The sequence below is a fragment of the Cajanus cajan genome, chromosome 4 (assembly GCF_000230855.2).
Source record: "Cajanus cajan strain Asha chromosome 4, NIPB_CcT2T_4, whole genome shotgun sequence".
NCBI classification, from domain to species: Eukaryota; Viridiplantae; Streptophyta; class Magnoliopsida; order Fabales; family Fabaceae; genus Cajanus; species Cajanus cajan.
This window is the reverse complement of record NC_138520.1, coordinates 22522887-22541233: the sequence shown is the minus strand read 5'-3', so window position 1 is coordinate 22541233 and position 18347 is coordinate 22522887. Positions and strand designations below refer to the sequence as shown.

The following is an 18347-nucleotide window of genomic DNA, read 5'->3' as shown; positions in this document are numbered from 1 at the left end:
CAATATCATAGATATATATTAGAAGTTTATAATTTTATAGCGGTAAAAAAAAATGGTAACATCATAGTTTGTCATTTTATATGACATTACATCTTATAAATTTGGGCGCTGATATTGATTTAGAAAGGAGGGATATGATGATATTCAAAGGATGGATTCTCAATTCCACTATTATTTTGCAATTGCAAAGTATAGGAACATAACTCTATGTAGATTCTATGCATTTATATATAGAATTATTTTGGTTTACTTGCTTTTTAATATCTTTCTTGTTTTAGGTCATATTTTTTTTTATTTCATCTTATATAATATTAGTTCTTATTATGATGACATAATTTTAATTAAAATTAGTTTAAATTGACAAGTATAGTTTTTTCCATGCCCAATAGTATTGATTTAAAGAAAAATTTAAAACATATTTTTATTTTCTATAATTTTATTAACTTTATCTTTTTGTCTTTATAATTTAAAATAGATTTTTTTAATTTTTATATCTTTTTCAATCTTTTTAGTCCCTGTACTTTGAAATAATTTTTTTAGTTTCCATATTTACAGTTTTTTTTTAATTCTTTTAGTTCTTTTTGTTAATATTTTTTTATAATATAATATATTTTGGGTTGATGTTTTAGAAGTTTTTAATTTTCTAAGAGTATAAAAAATGTATCTTAGCAATATGTATCATAGGTGAGAGTAGGAAAGAGACACAAAGTGTCTAAAACAATGTTTTAAAAAAAAATAATGATAAATATTAAAAAAAAAAATTACAAACTATAAAAATTAAAAAGGCTTATCTTAAATTACAAGGATTAAATATAATTAAAAAGATCAGTTTAAAAATTAAAAATGTCTATTTAAAATTATAAGAAAAGATTAAATAAGTAAAATATAATGACTAATTAAAAAATATGTGAACTTAAATAAAATATTTCGATATGAGATATTTATATTAAAAATTTATAATATTATAATGATTGAAATGGTAACATCAGCTAAAATGAAACGAAAGAAGAAAAAATAGGGGTCTGTAAAAATAATTCAGCGAATCAAAACAAAAAAACAACTTTATATTTCAAACATTAAAAAGATATTAAATCTTTAAAACTCTTACATCAGTAAATATATGATAGTACAATATATATATATATATATGTGTGTGATTTTTTTTATTGTAATTTATAATTTATGTTTTTGTTAAAATAAATCGATCAACTATTATATATGTAATTTTTGTTGAGATACGTTTTGCTTAGTAATTAAGTGTTTGATTAGACTAACGAGAGTTAGAATTTGATCTATATTATTATCGTTGATATCTTATTCATAAATAAATAAAAAGATATATGCTTTTATTTTGAATTTGACCAAGTTTTATTGAGGACTTGTGTCATAGTTAATCAAATAATTTTATAAAAAAAATAGTATTTTATTTGTACAATATTGTACATAATAAATATTTTTTATACAATTAAATTATTTAATAAATAAACATTTTAAATATATAATTTTTATAATATTCAATATATATAATTTTTCTTACAAACTCCCACCAGACGTAAGTTTAGACTTGAATTCTAAAGAATCATTAAACTTTAACCTGGGTCATTGTGGACTTTTTTATTGATTTGTAGTAAAGATGTTCATGGATCAGTTTTTTTGAAAAATCCGAATTAAATCAAACTAAATCGTTTTATAAAAGTGGATTGGTTAACCGATCCATTTTTTATAAAGTGGATCAGTTTGATTTTTTTAAAATATGGATCGGTTTTTTTGAAATTAGATCGGTTCGGTGTGGTGCGGTTATCCATTTTTTACTCATATATGGATCGGTTTTTTAAAAAAATCGAGCCGAACCAAACCAATCTATTTTGTAAAAATGGATCGTATATTTGAACCAGTTTTATAAAGTGGATCAGTTTGGATTTTTTTTTTAAAATGGATCGGATTTTTCAATGTGGATCGGATCAGTTGTGGATCAGTTCGGATCAATTTGGATTTTTTGCAAACCCTTAATTTGTAGGAAGGTTTTTTTTTTCCTTGGTTTGTAGGAAGATCATTTTTTTCCCTTCTTCTCTAGCTAATATATACAAGTAAAAGTAAAATCTAGCCTAATGTTAGGGATTTGACTAACATGACTCCAACTTTCTTGTTGAATTATGTACTATAATCCAGAAATTGAACTAGGCATGAATTTTTCCATGTTTCATTGGGATTATATTTTCTTACTTGATTGTGTAATTCCTTGTTTAGCATAAAGATCGACCCAGGGTGATTTGCAAAAGGATCGATCGAGGACCTAGTCATATCTATTGTGTAGCTTTCCTGGATTTTTTTTTAATGACATGGATTTTTTTTAATGACAAGAAATACATATCTTACATAAGGATAGGGGAAATAATTGGAGACACTATGAAAAATAATAGGTTTAATGAGGTTTATATTTGGCCTTACCAGAGGTTTTAACCTCCATTAAGTGCATTACCTGTAGTTGGACTTTCCCTTAGTAAATTGTCTATGGTTAATGTATTACCTGAGGTTTTGAACAACTCTCAAAAATTGCTAAATTTACCCGTGATTTGGTATATGGAAATGTTTTGAGGGATTGGGTCTCAATTGGAACCATCACTAATAAATATATATCTTTTGACTTTGCACTTTGCACAGCGCCTCTGCAATTGCTTCAGGTCATAATTTAAATATATAACATTATAGTTTTTTTTTATTGAATTACTTTGGTTTTGTTTCACTTAATATCTTTCTCGTTTTAGTTCATATATATCTTTTATTCAATTTTATATAATCTTTGTTCTTATTTATGATGATACAATTAACAGCAATTAAAAAGACAAGTCTGATGTTTTCAAAATAATATTGATTTAAAATAAAAATCATCCAATATCATATATATATATATATTAGAAGTTTATAATTTTATAGCGGTAAAAAAAATGGTAACATCATAGTTTGTCATTTTATATGACATTACATCTTATAAATTTGGGCGCTGATATTGATTTAGAAAGGAGAGATATGATGATATTTAAAAGGATGGATTCTCAATTCCACTATTATTTTGCAATTGCAAAGTATAGGAACATAACTCTAGGTAGATTCTATGCATTTATATATAGAATTATTTTGGTTTACTTGCTTTTAAATGTCTTTCTTCTTTTAGGTCATATTTTTTTATTTATTTCATCTTATATAATATTAATTCTTATTATGATGACATAATTTTAATTAAAATTAGTTTAAATTGACCAGTATAGTTTTTTCCATGCCCAATAGTATTGATTTAAAGAAAAATTTAAAATATATTTTTATTTTCTATAATTTTATTAACTTTATCTTTTTTTCTTTATAATTTAAAATAGATTTTTTTAATTTTTATATCTTTTTCAATCTTTTTAGTCCCTATACTTTGAAATAATTTTTTTAGTTTCTATATTTACAGTTTTTTTTTTAATTCTTTTAGTTCTTTTTGTTAATATTTTTTTATAATATAATATATTTTGGGTTGATGTTTTAGAAGTTTCTAATTTTCTGAGAATATAAAAAATGTATCTTAGCAATATGTATCATAGGTGACACAAAGTGTCTAAAACAATGTTTTAAAAAAAATTAATGATAAATATTAAAAAATAATAAAATTACAAACCATAAAAATTAAAAAGGCTTATCTTAAATTACAAGGATTAAATATAATTAAAAAAGATCAGTTTAAAAATTAAAAATGTCTATTTAAAATTATAAGAAAAGATAAAATAAGTAAAATATAATGACTAAAATAGTATGTGAACTTAAATAAAATCTTTCGATATGAGATATTTATATTAAAAATTTATAATATTATAATGATTGAAATGGTAACATCAACTAAAATGAAACGAAAGAAGAAAAAAATAGGGGTCAGTAAAAATAATTCAGCGAATCAAAATAAAAAAAACAACTTTATATTTCAAACATTAAAAAGAGATTAAATCTTTAAAACTCTTACATTAGTAAATATATGATAGTACAATAGTTATATATATATATATATATATATATATATATATATATATATATGTGTGTGATTTTTTTTATTTTAATTTATAATTTATGTTTTTGTTAAAATAAATCGATCAACTATTATATATGTAATTTTTGTTGAGATACGTTTTGCTTAGTAATTAAGTGTTTGATTAGACTAATGAGAGTTAGAATTTGATCTATATTATTATCGTTGATATCTTATTCATAAATAAATAAATAAAAAGATATATGCTTTTATTTTGAATTTGACCAAGTTTTATTGAGGACTTGTGTCATATTTGTTAATCAAATAATTTTATAAAAAAAATAGTATTTTATTTGTACAATATTGTACATAATAAATATTTTTTATACAATTAAATTATTTAATAAATAAACATTTTAAATATATAATTTTTATAATATTCAATATACATAATTTTTCTTACAAACTCCCACCAGAGGTAAGTTTAGACTTGAACTCTAAGGAATCATTAAACTTTAACCTCGGTCATTGTGAACTTTTTTATTGATTTGTAGTAAAGGTGTTCATGGATCAGTTTTTTTGAAAAATCCGAACTAAATCAAACCAAATCGTTTTATAAAAGTGGATTGGTTAACCGATCCATTTTTTATAAAGTGGATCAGTTTGATTTTTTTAAAATATGGATCGATTTTTTTGAAATTAGATCGGTTCGGTGCGGTGCGGTTATCCATTTTTTACTCATATATGGATCGGTTTTTTAAAAAAATCGAGCCGAACCAAACCAATCTATTTTGTAAAAATGGATCGGATATTTGAACCGATTTTATAAAGTGGATCGGTTTGGATTTTTTTTTAAAATGGATCGGATTTTTCAATGTGGATCGGATCAGTTGTGGATCAGTTTGGATCAATTTGGATTTTTTGCACACCCTTAATTTGTAGGAAGGTTTTTTTTTTTCCTTGGTTTGTAGGAAGATCATTTTTTTCCCTTCTTCTCTAGCTAATATATACAAGTAAAAGTAAAATCTAGCCTAATGTTAGGGATTTGACTAACATGACTCCAACTTTCTTGTTGAATTATGTACTATAATCCAGAAATTGAACTAGGCATGAATTTCTCCATGTTTCATTGGGATTATATTTTCTTACTTGATTGTGTAATTCCCTTTTTAGCATAAGGATCGACCCAGGGTGATTTGCAAAAGGATCGATCGAGGACCTAGTCATATCTATTGTGTAGCTTTCCTGGATTTTTTTTTTAATGACATGGATTTTTTTTAATGACAAGAAATACATATCTTACATAAGGATAGGGGAAATAATTGGAGACACTATGAAAAATAATGGGTTTAATGAGGGTTATATTTGGCCTTACCAGAGGTTTTAACCTCCATTAAGTGCATTACCTGTAGTTGAACTTTCCCTTAGTAAATTGTCTATGGTTAATGTATTACCTGAAGTTTTGAACAACCCTCAAAAATTTCTAAATTTACCCGTGATTTGGTATATGGAAATGTTTTGAGGGATTGGGTTTCAATTGGAACCATCACTAATAAATATATATCTTTTGACTTTGCACTTTGCACTTTGCACTTTGCACAGCGCCTGCTGCAATTGCTTCGGGTCTTAATTTAAATATATAACATTATAGGTTTTTTATTTTATTTTATTTTATTTTTATTTTATTTTATTTATTTATTTTTATTATATATATATATAGGATTACTTTGGTTTTGTTTCTCTTAAATATCTTTCTCGTTTTAGTTCATATATATTTTTTATTCAATTTTATATAATTTTTGTTCTTATTTATGATGATACTGTTGGGATTCATCTCAAGTCCCACATCTGTATAATGAAGGAATATTGGCTAGTTTATAAAGGTGTCCACCATTTCATATAGTATGAGGCCTTTTGGGAAGGAGCCCAAAAACAAAATCGTGCGGGCCTAGCCCAAAGCGGACAATATCATACTATGGTGGAGTAACAGGTGAACTATCGGGCCCTAAAAGTGGTATCAGAGCCAACAGTTCGGCTGGGTTTGATGCGGGAAGACCCTAAGTGTTGTGCCTCGCGATGGAGAAGAGATCCCGTAGAGACTAGCCCGCAAGCGGACAATATCATACTATGGTGGAAAACTATCTGGCCCTACAGATACATACTATGGTGGAGTAACAAGTGAACTATCGGGCCCTACAGATACAATAGAAATTAAAAAGACAAGTGTGATGTTTTAAGAATAATATTGATTTAAAATAAAAATCATCCAATACCATAGATATATATTAGAAGTTTATAATTTTATAGCGGTAAAAAAAATGGTAACATCATAGTTTGTGATTTTATATGACATTACATATTATGAATTTGGGTTCTGATATTGATTTAGAATGGAGGGATATGATGACATCCAAAGGATGGATTCTCAATTCCGCTATTATTTTGCAATTGTAAAATATAGGAACATAAGTCTATGGAGATTCTATGCATTTATATATATAGAATTATTTTGGTTTACTTGCTTTTAAATGCCTTTCTTGTTTTAGGTCATATATATATATATATATATATATATAATTTCATCTTATATAATATTAATTCTTATTATGATGACATAATTTTAATTAAAATTAGTTTAAAGGACAAGTATAGTGTTTTCCATGCCCAATAATATTGATTTAAATAAAAGTTTAAAATATATTTTTATTTTCTCTAATTTTATTAACTTTATCTTTTTATCTTTATAATTTAAAATAATTTTTTAATCTTTATATCTTTTTTAATCTTTTTAAGTCTCTATACTTTAAAATAGATTTTTCAATTTCTACATTTACAGTTTTTTTAATCCATTCACTAGTACAAATATATGTTTTTTACGTCACTGTATTCTCGTTGAAAAACGAAAAATTAGACGTAAAAAAAATGCGGTGACATTTTTGAAATTATATCCAAGTTTTTTATGTCAGACATCACGAGGTTCGACGTAAAAAGTCTAATCTACGTCGGACTACAAGGAGACTTGACGTAGATTTCAAATTTTACGTCAGACCTCATGGTGTTCAACGTAAAAACCTTGTTATATCCCCTTCCCCTAATTCATTTCGTCGCACGCGCGAGGGTTTTTTAAGTGCAGAAAGTTCAAGCGACATCCATTCGTCACAGTGAACGAAGAGTTTGTACGCAACCTGAGTGTTTCCGGTCACGATGAACGATGACGACGGTGGCAGCGATTGGATTGGGTTGGAGGATACATTGTTAGGGTTTTTCTCTAGCGATTTCCGAAAATGGTGGTATGAGACTTTTGGGTGCTTTTCGGTCACGGTGAGCGACGATAACAACAATGATAAAACCCATTTTTAATTTTGAACCTATCTCTCCGATTGTATTGAAGTATTTGGGTATTTTTTGGACGTGTTCACGGATTGAGATTTTTTTTTGTCTGTCAACTATTTTACGTCGGACGTGGAGAATGTCTAACGTAATTTTACGTCGGCTAAAACACTCGACGTAAATTTACGTCTCCCGCATTGACGTCAGACTTTTTTTTGACGTAAAATGTCTCTTTTGTACTAGTGATTTAGTCCATTTTGTTAAAAAAAATTGTAATATAGTATATTTTGTGTTAATGTTTTAGAAGTCTTTAATTTTGTGAGAGTATAAAAAATGTGACTTAATAATGAGTATAATAGGTGAGAGTATGAAAAGGACACAAAATGTCGAGAGACAACATTATAAAAAAAAATAATGATAGATACTAAAAAAATTTAATAAAATTACAAACATAAAGATTAAAAATACTTATCTTAAATTACAAGAACTAAAAATAATTATAAAAGATAAATTTAAAAACTAAAAATTCTATTTAAAATTATAAGAACTAAAAAAAAATAAGTAAAAGATAAGACTAAAAAAGAATATGAACTAAATAAAATCTCCCAATATATGAGATATTTATATTAAAAAATTATAATATTATAATTATTGAAATGGTAACATCATAAGCTAAAATGAAACGAATAAAAAAAATATAGGGATCGATCTATACAGGAAAAAATAATTCAGCGAATCAAAACAAAAAAAAAACTTTATATTTCAAACATTAAAGACATTGCATCTTTAAAACTCTTAATAGTTAGATGTTCTTTATATATATATATAGTGTGTGTGTGTGTGGTTTTTTGTTTTTTTATTTGAATTTATGATTTATGTTTTTGTTAAAATAAAATTGATCATGTATTATATAGGTAATATTTATTGATTTACGTTTGACCTAGCAATTAAGTGTTTGGCTAGATTTAGAGTTTGAGCTTTATTACCGTTGATGTCTTATTCAAAGAAAAAAAAAGGAAGTACACTTTTACTTTTAATATTGACCGAGTCTTGTTGAGGACTTGCATTGTATTTGTTAATGAAATTAATTTATAGCAAAATTAGTATTTTTTTTTATAATATTCTACATGATAAATATTATATATATATATATATAATTCAATTATATAATAAAAATATATAATTTTTATAGCATTCAATATTCATAATTTTTCTTACAAGTCTCCATTACACTTATGTTAAGTTAGGACTTGAACTCTAAGAAATTATTAACCTCTGGAAAGTGCTACTGCTACCCGTTATATGCAATTGTTAGCGACGCCACTCTATATGTTATATACATGATTCAATAAGCATTATTATCCACCGCCACCGCAAAAAACAACTGCAGAAAGAGTGAAAAGACAAAACATCATTATTTCTTCACTTCACGGATTAGGATCCCTCACTCATTCAATATCTTCTCACAAATACTAAGTTCACGCGGTACAGGTATGACTTTTCCCTTTTTTTCATGCTAATTAGTAAAACTATGCAATATTTATCTTCTTCTTTTATAAGTTTATGTTTGATAAAATATTGTTTCTGGATGTAACCTTCCTTTCATAAATGATTTTCCTTATTTTTCTTTAACATAATAATTTAAAGCTTGAAGCATATGTGGTTGTAGTAAGTTATTTTAAAACTGTTTCTTATATGTTTCTACACACAATCTTGCTTCAATGTATTATTACCTCCTAGAGTTCCTCATCTTTTCTTTTCCTTCTTATTAGATGTAGTAAGTGAAAATCACCCCTTGTCATACATTTAAATATTAACCGAGAGAAAGCGTGAGTCTCTAGTACATTACAACTTTTCATTTTGCCATTCTTCATATGCATGACCTCATTTAAATTATCTCTCTCCTTACATATGACATATTAAGATAATTAGGTAATAGTAATGACTAAAATACATTTATTTTGTATATTCATTAATTCAAGATACAAATTAATAATAATTAGTATTTAATTAATTGTTTTAACAAGATTTAATATATCAACAGATTAAAAATATCTAGTTTTCACCTTTATTAGGTTAATTATTTTCGATAAAAAGGAGGAGATTAATTAGACGTGACGTATTTTTGAACTCTAAAATTATTGAGACACACATTGTGACAACGTGATAGTCTTAAGATCCTCAAAAATAATATATGATATAAATTATGTTCTTTATTTTAAGTCAAATTTTATAATCCATTAAGAAAATAATTCAAAATTATAACATCGAATAAAAATTACTTGAATATAACATTCTTGTAATCCTAGAGTTTAAAGATATAAGTTGCGACAACTTATTAATTACCTTTCCCAAATTAACCAAAATACAATTTATAAGTGTTAAAAATATTGTCATAACATTATACTAAATACTAAAAGGCATTGTAACAAATTTATTAAGAATTGATAATTTGACGCCACGAGTAAATATAATAACAATAATTACAATCAAAATTAAATGTTGACTTTGGTGTACATTTTTGTCAATTTTATATTTTAAGATGTATGAGTTGAGATAACTCAGAAATCTTAAATTAAATTAAGAAATAATTTTTTTAAAATTATTATCAAAAACTTTTTTAAAAGAACTAAGTGATTCTGATTCTCTATTTTGCATGGAAATACATCGGAGTAGGACGTCTCTCCTGTCGAGCCAAAAAAAAAACATATATACATAATATTATCTTTCCTTTTTATAATAATAATAATTTTAATTTTATAAAATAAACACACTAGTTAAATAAAATACATTTGATTGTTATAAATATTTTATAAGTTATACATAATTTGTTTAATTAATTAAAGGTTCGTCTTAGGACAAACGTTTATAAGGTACTAATACCTTCCTTACACGTAATCGATTCCTGAACTCAACATTTGATTTTCATAGACTATTTTCTATTTTGTAGTTTTTTTAATATTTTTTTTAAATATAAACATTGATGACGACTCCATATTTATTAAAAAAAATTATTTTGTTATCCCATGGCGAATGAGGTTGCTACATATATTATAGGATAATTTTGGTTTACTTGCTATTAGATTTCATTCTTGTTTTACTTCATTTTTTTTTATTTCATTTTATATAAGTTTAGATCTTATTTTGATGACATAATTAATTAAAATTGGTTAAATGACAAATAAGCTATTTTTCAAATAATACTAATTTATATAAAATCTTCCAAAATGAGAGATTTATATTAAAAAAATTATGATTTTATCATGATTGAAATGGTAACATCATAGGCTAAAATGAAACAAAGATAAAAAATATAGAGATTTGAATAGGAAAAATAATTTAGCAAATTAAAACAATAATTACTTTATATTTCAAATATTAAAAAGAGATTTAATCTTTAAAACTTGTATATCAATAAATGTATGATAGTACAATATATGATAGTACAATAGTTATTAAAAAGAGATTCTAAGGCATGCCTAGCTCGTTCGGTTTGCAAGAATCCAATTAGTTTATCGGGAAAAAAACATTAGACATTTTCATCTTCTGAAACCAATACTTTTGGTGTTATTTGACACTATATAATTTCTATATGTCTATTATGGATCTATAAACTCCCTGGGATCTATAAACTTTTTAAATTTTATTAATCAAAGAAATACGACTTTATGCAAAATAAATTTCACATGTAAAACACATCCCATATATGAAAGAAGTACACCTTTCCACATGGCAAGTTTTGATTTTATTTTAGTAGCAATAGGTAATAAAAACTATTTTTTGGGTTTAGAAAATAGGCATCCCAAGATAAAAAAAAAAAGGATTAGGTCCATAATATTGGATAGATTTTGAAGTGAGCATTTACAAAGAATCATAATATCATCAACATATAAAGTATGAGTTGGAAAACGGACCTGATTAGCACCCTCAAACCTAGAAATTTACCAAAGTTAGTCATGGTAGACAAGGCCCTACTAAGTACCTCCTCTATAATACAAAAAAGAAAAAGGGATAAAGGGTGACCCTATACCTAACACCTCTACTACAAAGGAAAAATGAGGAATGAGGAATGATCCAACCATATTAAAAAACCCGAAGGACAAAATTATAGACATCCAATAAAATGGTGTCCCAAATTAAAATTTTGAAAAAAAAAAATCTTGGAAAACCATCTAGGCTAGGGGAGCTATTGGGAGAGAGATTAAAAACAACACTTTTAACCTCCACAATAGATGGGAGAGTATAGTAAGTCTAAAGTTATCAAATTGAGTAATGGATATAGGAATGACCTTTAAAAATTTTGAACAATCAACAACATGGACATTATTAGAAAAAAGATTGATTTAAAATTATCCAAAACATGAGTATGAATATCAGTTGGATTAGATAGTATTAAATCTCCTTTCCTTAAGAAGGAAATATGATTAATAACAACTCTCAACTTAACCTTCCTATGAAAGAATATTGTATTCCTGTCACCATCAGTCAACCATTTAACTTTAGGTTTCTGTTTCCAGAAGGATTCTTCACCAAAAAAGGCAAATTCTAGACCTACCATGGCTTGTTGTTCTTGTTTTGTCAAGGTGTCAAAATAACCAAAAGTGGAAATCAATGTTTGGATATTATCTAAGGTGGAGGTTGCAGCTTTAACAGCCTCATGTATATTTCCAAAGCTATTCCTATTCCATTACTTAATGTGATATTTAACATTTTTGAGCTTTGGATTTAAAATTTGCATAAGACTACGATGAGCATCTAAATTCCAAGTATTAACAACAACATCTTTACACCCAGGATGTTGTAACCACATAGACAAAAATTTAAAAGAGTGTGCATGGGTATCACCTGGTGATTAGATCTAAGCCTAGGCAATACATGACCAAAGACATGCTGCCATTGGGAGATGAATAGGTGATTACACATGAATCTATTTTATCACTTGTCAATCCTATCCGAGCCAATTCTATTGTTATTCCAAGTAAAAAGAGGACGGGTACAAGAGTGATTTGACAATTAACAATAATCATCTTATGCAGCAAAGTCATGCATAGATGACTGATAAGGCTGACCTTGTTAGATTTATGAGATTTTCCTTTATTTAAATTTTGAATTTTGAATAAATTTTAGATAAGATATTTGTTATTGTTACAGTTTTATTTATTATATTTTATTTTCAGTTATTCAATATAATCTCATCAAGTAGAGTTGTTAGTAGATGAGATTTGTTAGGAATTTTAAATTGATTGTAAGCCTATACATAGGCATCCTCTTCTATGAATTTTAATGTTAATTTAATGATAGTTTTTCATCTTCAATTTTAATTTTAATTTATCTGCAAGATCCAATTTTTCTATATTTTCACAAAATATTTCCAACAAGTGGTATCAGAGCTTGCTTCTTACGGGCTGTGAGGAAAAAATTTATTGAGCGCTAAACACATTGAGGTTGAGTGCAAACACTAAATTGAGTGATTTATTGTTCAAACAATTTTTGGTGCAAGGATGTCTACTTCCACCAATTCACCAGCAATTCCAATGTTTAATGGTGAAAATTATCATATTTGGGCCGTCAAGATGAAATTTGTTTTAAGATCTCAAGGTTTATGGAATGTTGTAATTTCTGAAGCTGATCCACCACCATTGAGAGAAAATCCAACCATTGCACAAATCAAAGCTTATGAGGAGGAGAAGCTGAAGAAAGATAAAGCCATCACTTGCCTACATGCAGGACTTGCAGATCATATTTTTACTAAAATCATGGACTTAGAAACACCTAAACAGGTGTGGGACAAGATTCAAGATGAATTTGAAGGCAGTAGCAGAGTTAAATCTGTTAGGCTTCTCATATTGAAGAGAGAATTTGAATTGATGAAGATGAAGGATAATGAATCTGTTAAAGATTATTCTGGCAGATTAATGGATGTTGTGAACCAAATGCGACTTCTTGGTGAAACATCATTTACAGATCAAAAGGTTGTCGAAAAAATCATGGTTTCGGTACCCGAAAGATTTGAAGCCAAGATTTCTACAATTGAAGAGTCTTGTGATTTGCAAACTCTCACAATTACTGAATTGACCAGCAAGCTTCACGCACAAGAGCAAAGAGTCTCCATTAGAAGTGATGAAGCTGTTGAAGGTGCCTTTCGAGCAAAGCACAATGGAAGGAATTTTGGAAAGTCAGGAACTTTCAATAAGAATAAAGGAAAAGATGAAGGTTCTTCAAAAAAAGGAAATTTTTTGCCTTGTTTTCATTGCCAAAGAACCAACCATTCTAAAGAAGATTGTTGGTTTAAAGATAAACCACTTTTTCACTGTAATTTTTGCAATAAAAATGGTCACAGTGACAAGTATTGCAGATTAAAGAAGAATCAGCCTGAACAACAACCAGAAAAACAGGCAAATGTGATTGAAGAAAAAAATGATGATGAAGATGAATATTTATTTATGGCATCTCAAGAATTCAATTCACATGAAGTGAATACTTGGCTCATTGACAGTGGTTGCACTAGTCACATGATTAAATATTTATCATTTTTTACCTCCATTGACAAATCAATTAAGCCAAAAGTCAAGATGGGAAATGGTGAAATTGTACAAGCCAATGGAAAAGGTACAATTTCTATTGCAACCAAGAAAGGTATGATAATTGTTAAAGATGTTCTCTACATACCAAAATTGGATCAAAATGTTCTTAGTGTTGCACAAATGCTAAGGAATGGTTATGAAGTCTCTTTTAAAGAGAATTATTGTTTTATTATGGATGAACATGGTTTAGAAATTGCAAAAATTGAGATGACCAAAAACAGTTTTTATTTGAAATTTGATTTGGTTGAAGATCATGATTTTATTGCTAAAATTGATGAGAGTAATGTTTGGCATGGAAGATTTGGTCACACTTTTATGCATGATGTATTTGATATGACAAATTCCAACAAATGGTATTCAAAGACAAGAGGAGGAGTTAGATTGAATGACTATGAAGACAATGATATGGGTCAAGAAATTGATGTGCAACAACTTGATGACATGGCATTTCAAAACTCAATTTTTGGAGTTCATGAAACTAAAATTTGTGATATTCATGGCAAATCTCAAGGAGGAGTGTTAGATTTATGAGATTTTCCTTTATTTAAATTTTGAATTTTGAATAAATTTTAGATAAGATATTTGTTATTGTTACAGTTTTATTTATTATATTTTATTTTCAGTTATTCAATATAATCTCATCAAGTAGAGTTGTTAGTAGATGAGATTTGTTAGGAATTTTAAATTGATTGTAAGCCTATACATAGGCATCCTCTTCTATGAATTTTAATGTTAATTTAATGATAGTTTTTCATCTACAATTTTAATTTTAATTTATCTGCAAGATCTAATTTTTCTATATTTTCACAAAATATTTCCAACAAGAGGCCTTATATTCACTAGAACTAATGATCTCATTAAAATCTCCTACACATATCCATTCACTCGGATAGGTAGCCTAAACAGAAGCCAAATCAGACCATAGAATTCTTTGTTTTTTTTATAAACAGAGCATAATAAACAATAAAATTAGTAGTGTGCATGCCGAGAGAAACTGATAAGGTAATAAATTGATCGGTAACTGAAATGATTAAAGGGTTGGCAGATTTAGAACAAAAGCACCATATGAAACTCTTAGGTCGACTATGGTTCTCCGTAAAAAATTGAGATTAAGATTTTGCCTTAAAGAAGAAGTATCAGCAAGCGTTGCCATAGGTGCAACAAAAAGAAATCTAGTTTGAGCTTAAAGCATAAAGATTTAAGAACAATTTGTGATTCTTTGGAGGCAATGCTCCTAATATTTCATAACAATGTTTTCATGTAGATTAGTTGGATGAGACTCTTTTGGGCTATTCCTAGTAGTTCTAGGTCAGACCCTAATTGAGGCCTTTTTCCTTTTGTTGCTTTTAGAAATAATAGGCTGAAACGGAAGGTCAGCTATAGGATCAGCAGCCTACTCAAAAACAGCCAGATCTTGTTGGACATACTCATCAAATATGTCTTCAAGTGGTGGCATTCCATCTAATGAACACAAGGAGAACCTTGTGTTTTATCCAGAACCAAACTAATTGGTTGCAAATCGGCTGTAGATCCTTAGCTAGATTAGCACCTGCTGCATTTAGATGTTGAACCTAGACTAAAGCATCATCTTCTGGCTGTAGTAGATCCTGATTTACATTTGCAGAAATAGCTATTGCAGCCACTGCATATTTATTAGGATGGGTAGAATCAATATATTTAAATTCAACGGTCCTTGAAATTTGATGTAAAATATGAGTTATCGAATAGAATAAGTCTAAATAAATTTATTCTTGAAATAAATGTATTCTTCTTATAACTTTTTTGTTTTAATTTATAATTTATGAAATTGATAAAGTATTATATAGTTAATCCTTGTCAAGGACTTGCAATGTATTTATTAATCAAATTAGTTTATAATAAAATTATAATTTTTTTTACTATATTAAACATGACAAATATTTTTTATATAATTAACATTTATAATAAATTAATATTTTGAATATATAATTTTATAAAATTTAATATTATTAATTTTAAGAAGGGTTGTCAAATTTCACGTGAAAAACAAGATAAATACTATCATCGTTTATAATGAGGAGATACATATCGGCAAAATGATCAAAACCATCCACATTAGCTAGGGTGGATCAATGACATAGATACCAAAAATGAAGGGAGCTTTGTTGAAGACACCAAAAAGTAGTTTAATTCAAATCCTAAAAAGGAGGCTCCGACCAACAAGGGTCATTAGGAAAATGAAATATAGACTTTGGGGACTATCGTAAAGTTGGGAGATAGAGGACATAAGGAGTTCTTTGATCAATAATTTACAAAGGCTCTAGATCAAACTTTTGGAAAGACCATAGAGGTGTCAAGATGTGATCAATCAAATTCGACTATGAATTAGTTAAATTTGGGTGAATTGAGTACTAGCCCTACAAACGCCTTGGAAGAAATTGAGTAGGGACCGAAACTCAAGAAATTGAGAATTCGTAGTTGGAGGATTGGCTGAATAGGGATGACCTTTGGTTTTGGTTTTGGTTTTGAAGATAGATGCTTTCGACTTGATATAAACTTGATTACATATTTTTATTTATAACATAGCATTAAATCTTGTTCAATTTTTCATGTTGTCTGTTTTTTAGGAAATCATAATATTAGTACGAAGTATCTACTATCAGAAGTGATGATTAATCTCGGTCAGAGATTATGACCATTCATAAAGTATTCTTTTTTTAATATAGTCTATTCCAAACCCAAAGTCAAGATTCGTACCCTAAACAATTTAATCAAGAGATATAAGTTGTTAACACTTGTGTCAACCAATTTTAATATTTTTCATGTTATTTTCTCATTCAATTAACTACCTTAATCGATTTTCATAAGCAACGCACAAACTCATGATCAAAATTATCAAAAATAAAAAGAAACTAATTTTTTTTATTTGAAATATTTGAAGGACTAAAAAATAAGGACTTAAGATCATAGAAGACATAGTGATTATTATTTTTTTCAAATCATGATAAGGAATCATCTTTCTACAAGACAAATTATTTGAAAAACCTTGAATCCTACCAAGCATATATCAAATTTGGCCATGGATTATTATCGCGATTTCTTTAGTGTCAGCATAAATAAGAACTCCAACACCCTATAAAAGTTAAATTGAACAAGGAACTAAAAGAATTTCTTATGTTAAATCAATATATCGATCAATTTATTAAACAAATAGATCCAACAAAGAGGAAGAATATATCAATATAACCCGCTTATAACATATTTATTACAATGATAATTATTTGGAGATGATGAAAACACTTATCCAATCAAAATGATTGACAATCCCAAATTAGTTGTTGTTGTCATACCAAGACTGTTTTAGCAGATAATCAATTGTGTTCTTGTCGACTTGGAAAGCTTTGGTTAAAACCTCTGTAGAAATAGGTGGGTTAGCTTTAAATAAAGCATTTGCAATAGTGATAGTTCCTGGATTTTGACTGCTGAGACCAGCAATGGCAACTGCATTTCCATACCCCACATTCAATTGGAAATGAATGAGACCAATTGGGAATACAAAGACATCACCCTTGTTTAGCACTTTAGTAAAGAGACGATTTCCATCTTGATTGGATGACACAAATCCAACATAGAGAGTTCCCTCAAGGACTATAAGGATTTCTGTGCCACGAGGGTGAGTGTGAGGAGGGTTTAAACCCTTTGGTGCAAAATCTATGCGAGCCAAAGATATGCCAAGTGTGTTTAGCCCTGGAAGTTGATCAACAAACACAGGAGTCACTTGTGAACCCAATGGATTGTCAGTTTTTCCAGGTTCGACGTGTTTGAAGAAATCTTCAGCTTTCACAAACTTGGGATCTTTGCAGAACTTTCCATTCACAAATACTACAAATTAACAAGAAAAAGTTTTAATTAAAAAAGCAATTATAATATGTATCATGAAATTAACAATCTGAGAATGAGTTGTGAGGAATGTTAATTCGTACATACCACCATCAGTTTCTTTTACTGCCACGCAAAAATCTTGCAGAGGACTTGGGTCATAGGCTGAGACAACGGATGTCAAAGCCAAGATGGCAACAATTAGGTAAGCAACTTTCATATTTTCCTCTTAGTCTTGAATGATTGATTGTGCTGTATATATGTAATCGCTTGTGAGAATTGAATTTTGATTCTTGTGAAGCTTGCTATTTATAATGACGAAGCATTGAATTGGTTTGCAGTTCATCTTTTCCCTGATGAATTCTTTATTTGATGAGATGAACCATTCCTTAACAACTAATGCGTACTTGATCAAAGAGTAGACTAATTAAGCAGATGTTCCGCAAGAAAAAGAAATGGCAAGTGTTTTGATATATTACCTTGACTTTGTACCCATTCCTAACATTATTTTATAACGTAAAGTTCGTACACTGAATCAAAGTTCAAATTAAGAGTTTCTATCAATTTTTTCAAACTTC

At 27.7% G+C, this 18347-nt stretch overlaps 1 protein-coding gene across 1 annotated transcript; it reads right to left on the bottom strand.

Moving 5' to 3' along the window:
• Positions 1–17105: 17105 nt before the first annotated feature.
• LOC145949356 (germin-like protein subfamily 1 member 7) lies at positions 17106–18137 on the bottom strand. The gene is made up of 2 exons (XM_083072402.1): positions 17878–18137; positions 17106–17772 (listed from the first exon to the last, which is right to left on the bottom strand). Exons 1-2 carry the CDS (start codon positions 17987–17989, stop codon positions 17222–17224), a joined length of 663 nt encoding a protein of 220 aa, XP_082928528.1. The 5' UTR covers positions 17990–18137; the 3' UTR covers positions 17106–17221.
• Positions 18138–18347: the final 210 nt, after the last annotated feature.

Excerpts from the sequence above, each read along its gene's own strand:
- LOC145949356 (XM_083072402.1), bottom strand. The coding sequence starts at position 17,989 with ATGAAAGTTGCTTACCTAATTGTTGCCATCTTGGCTTTGACATCCGTT. Across the intron at positions 17,773-17,877 it reads AGTAAAAGAAACTGATGGTG|TATTTGTGAATGGAAAGTTC; the intron begins GTATGTACGAAT and ends GTTAATTTGTAG.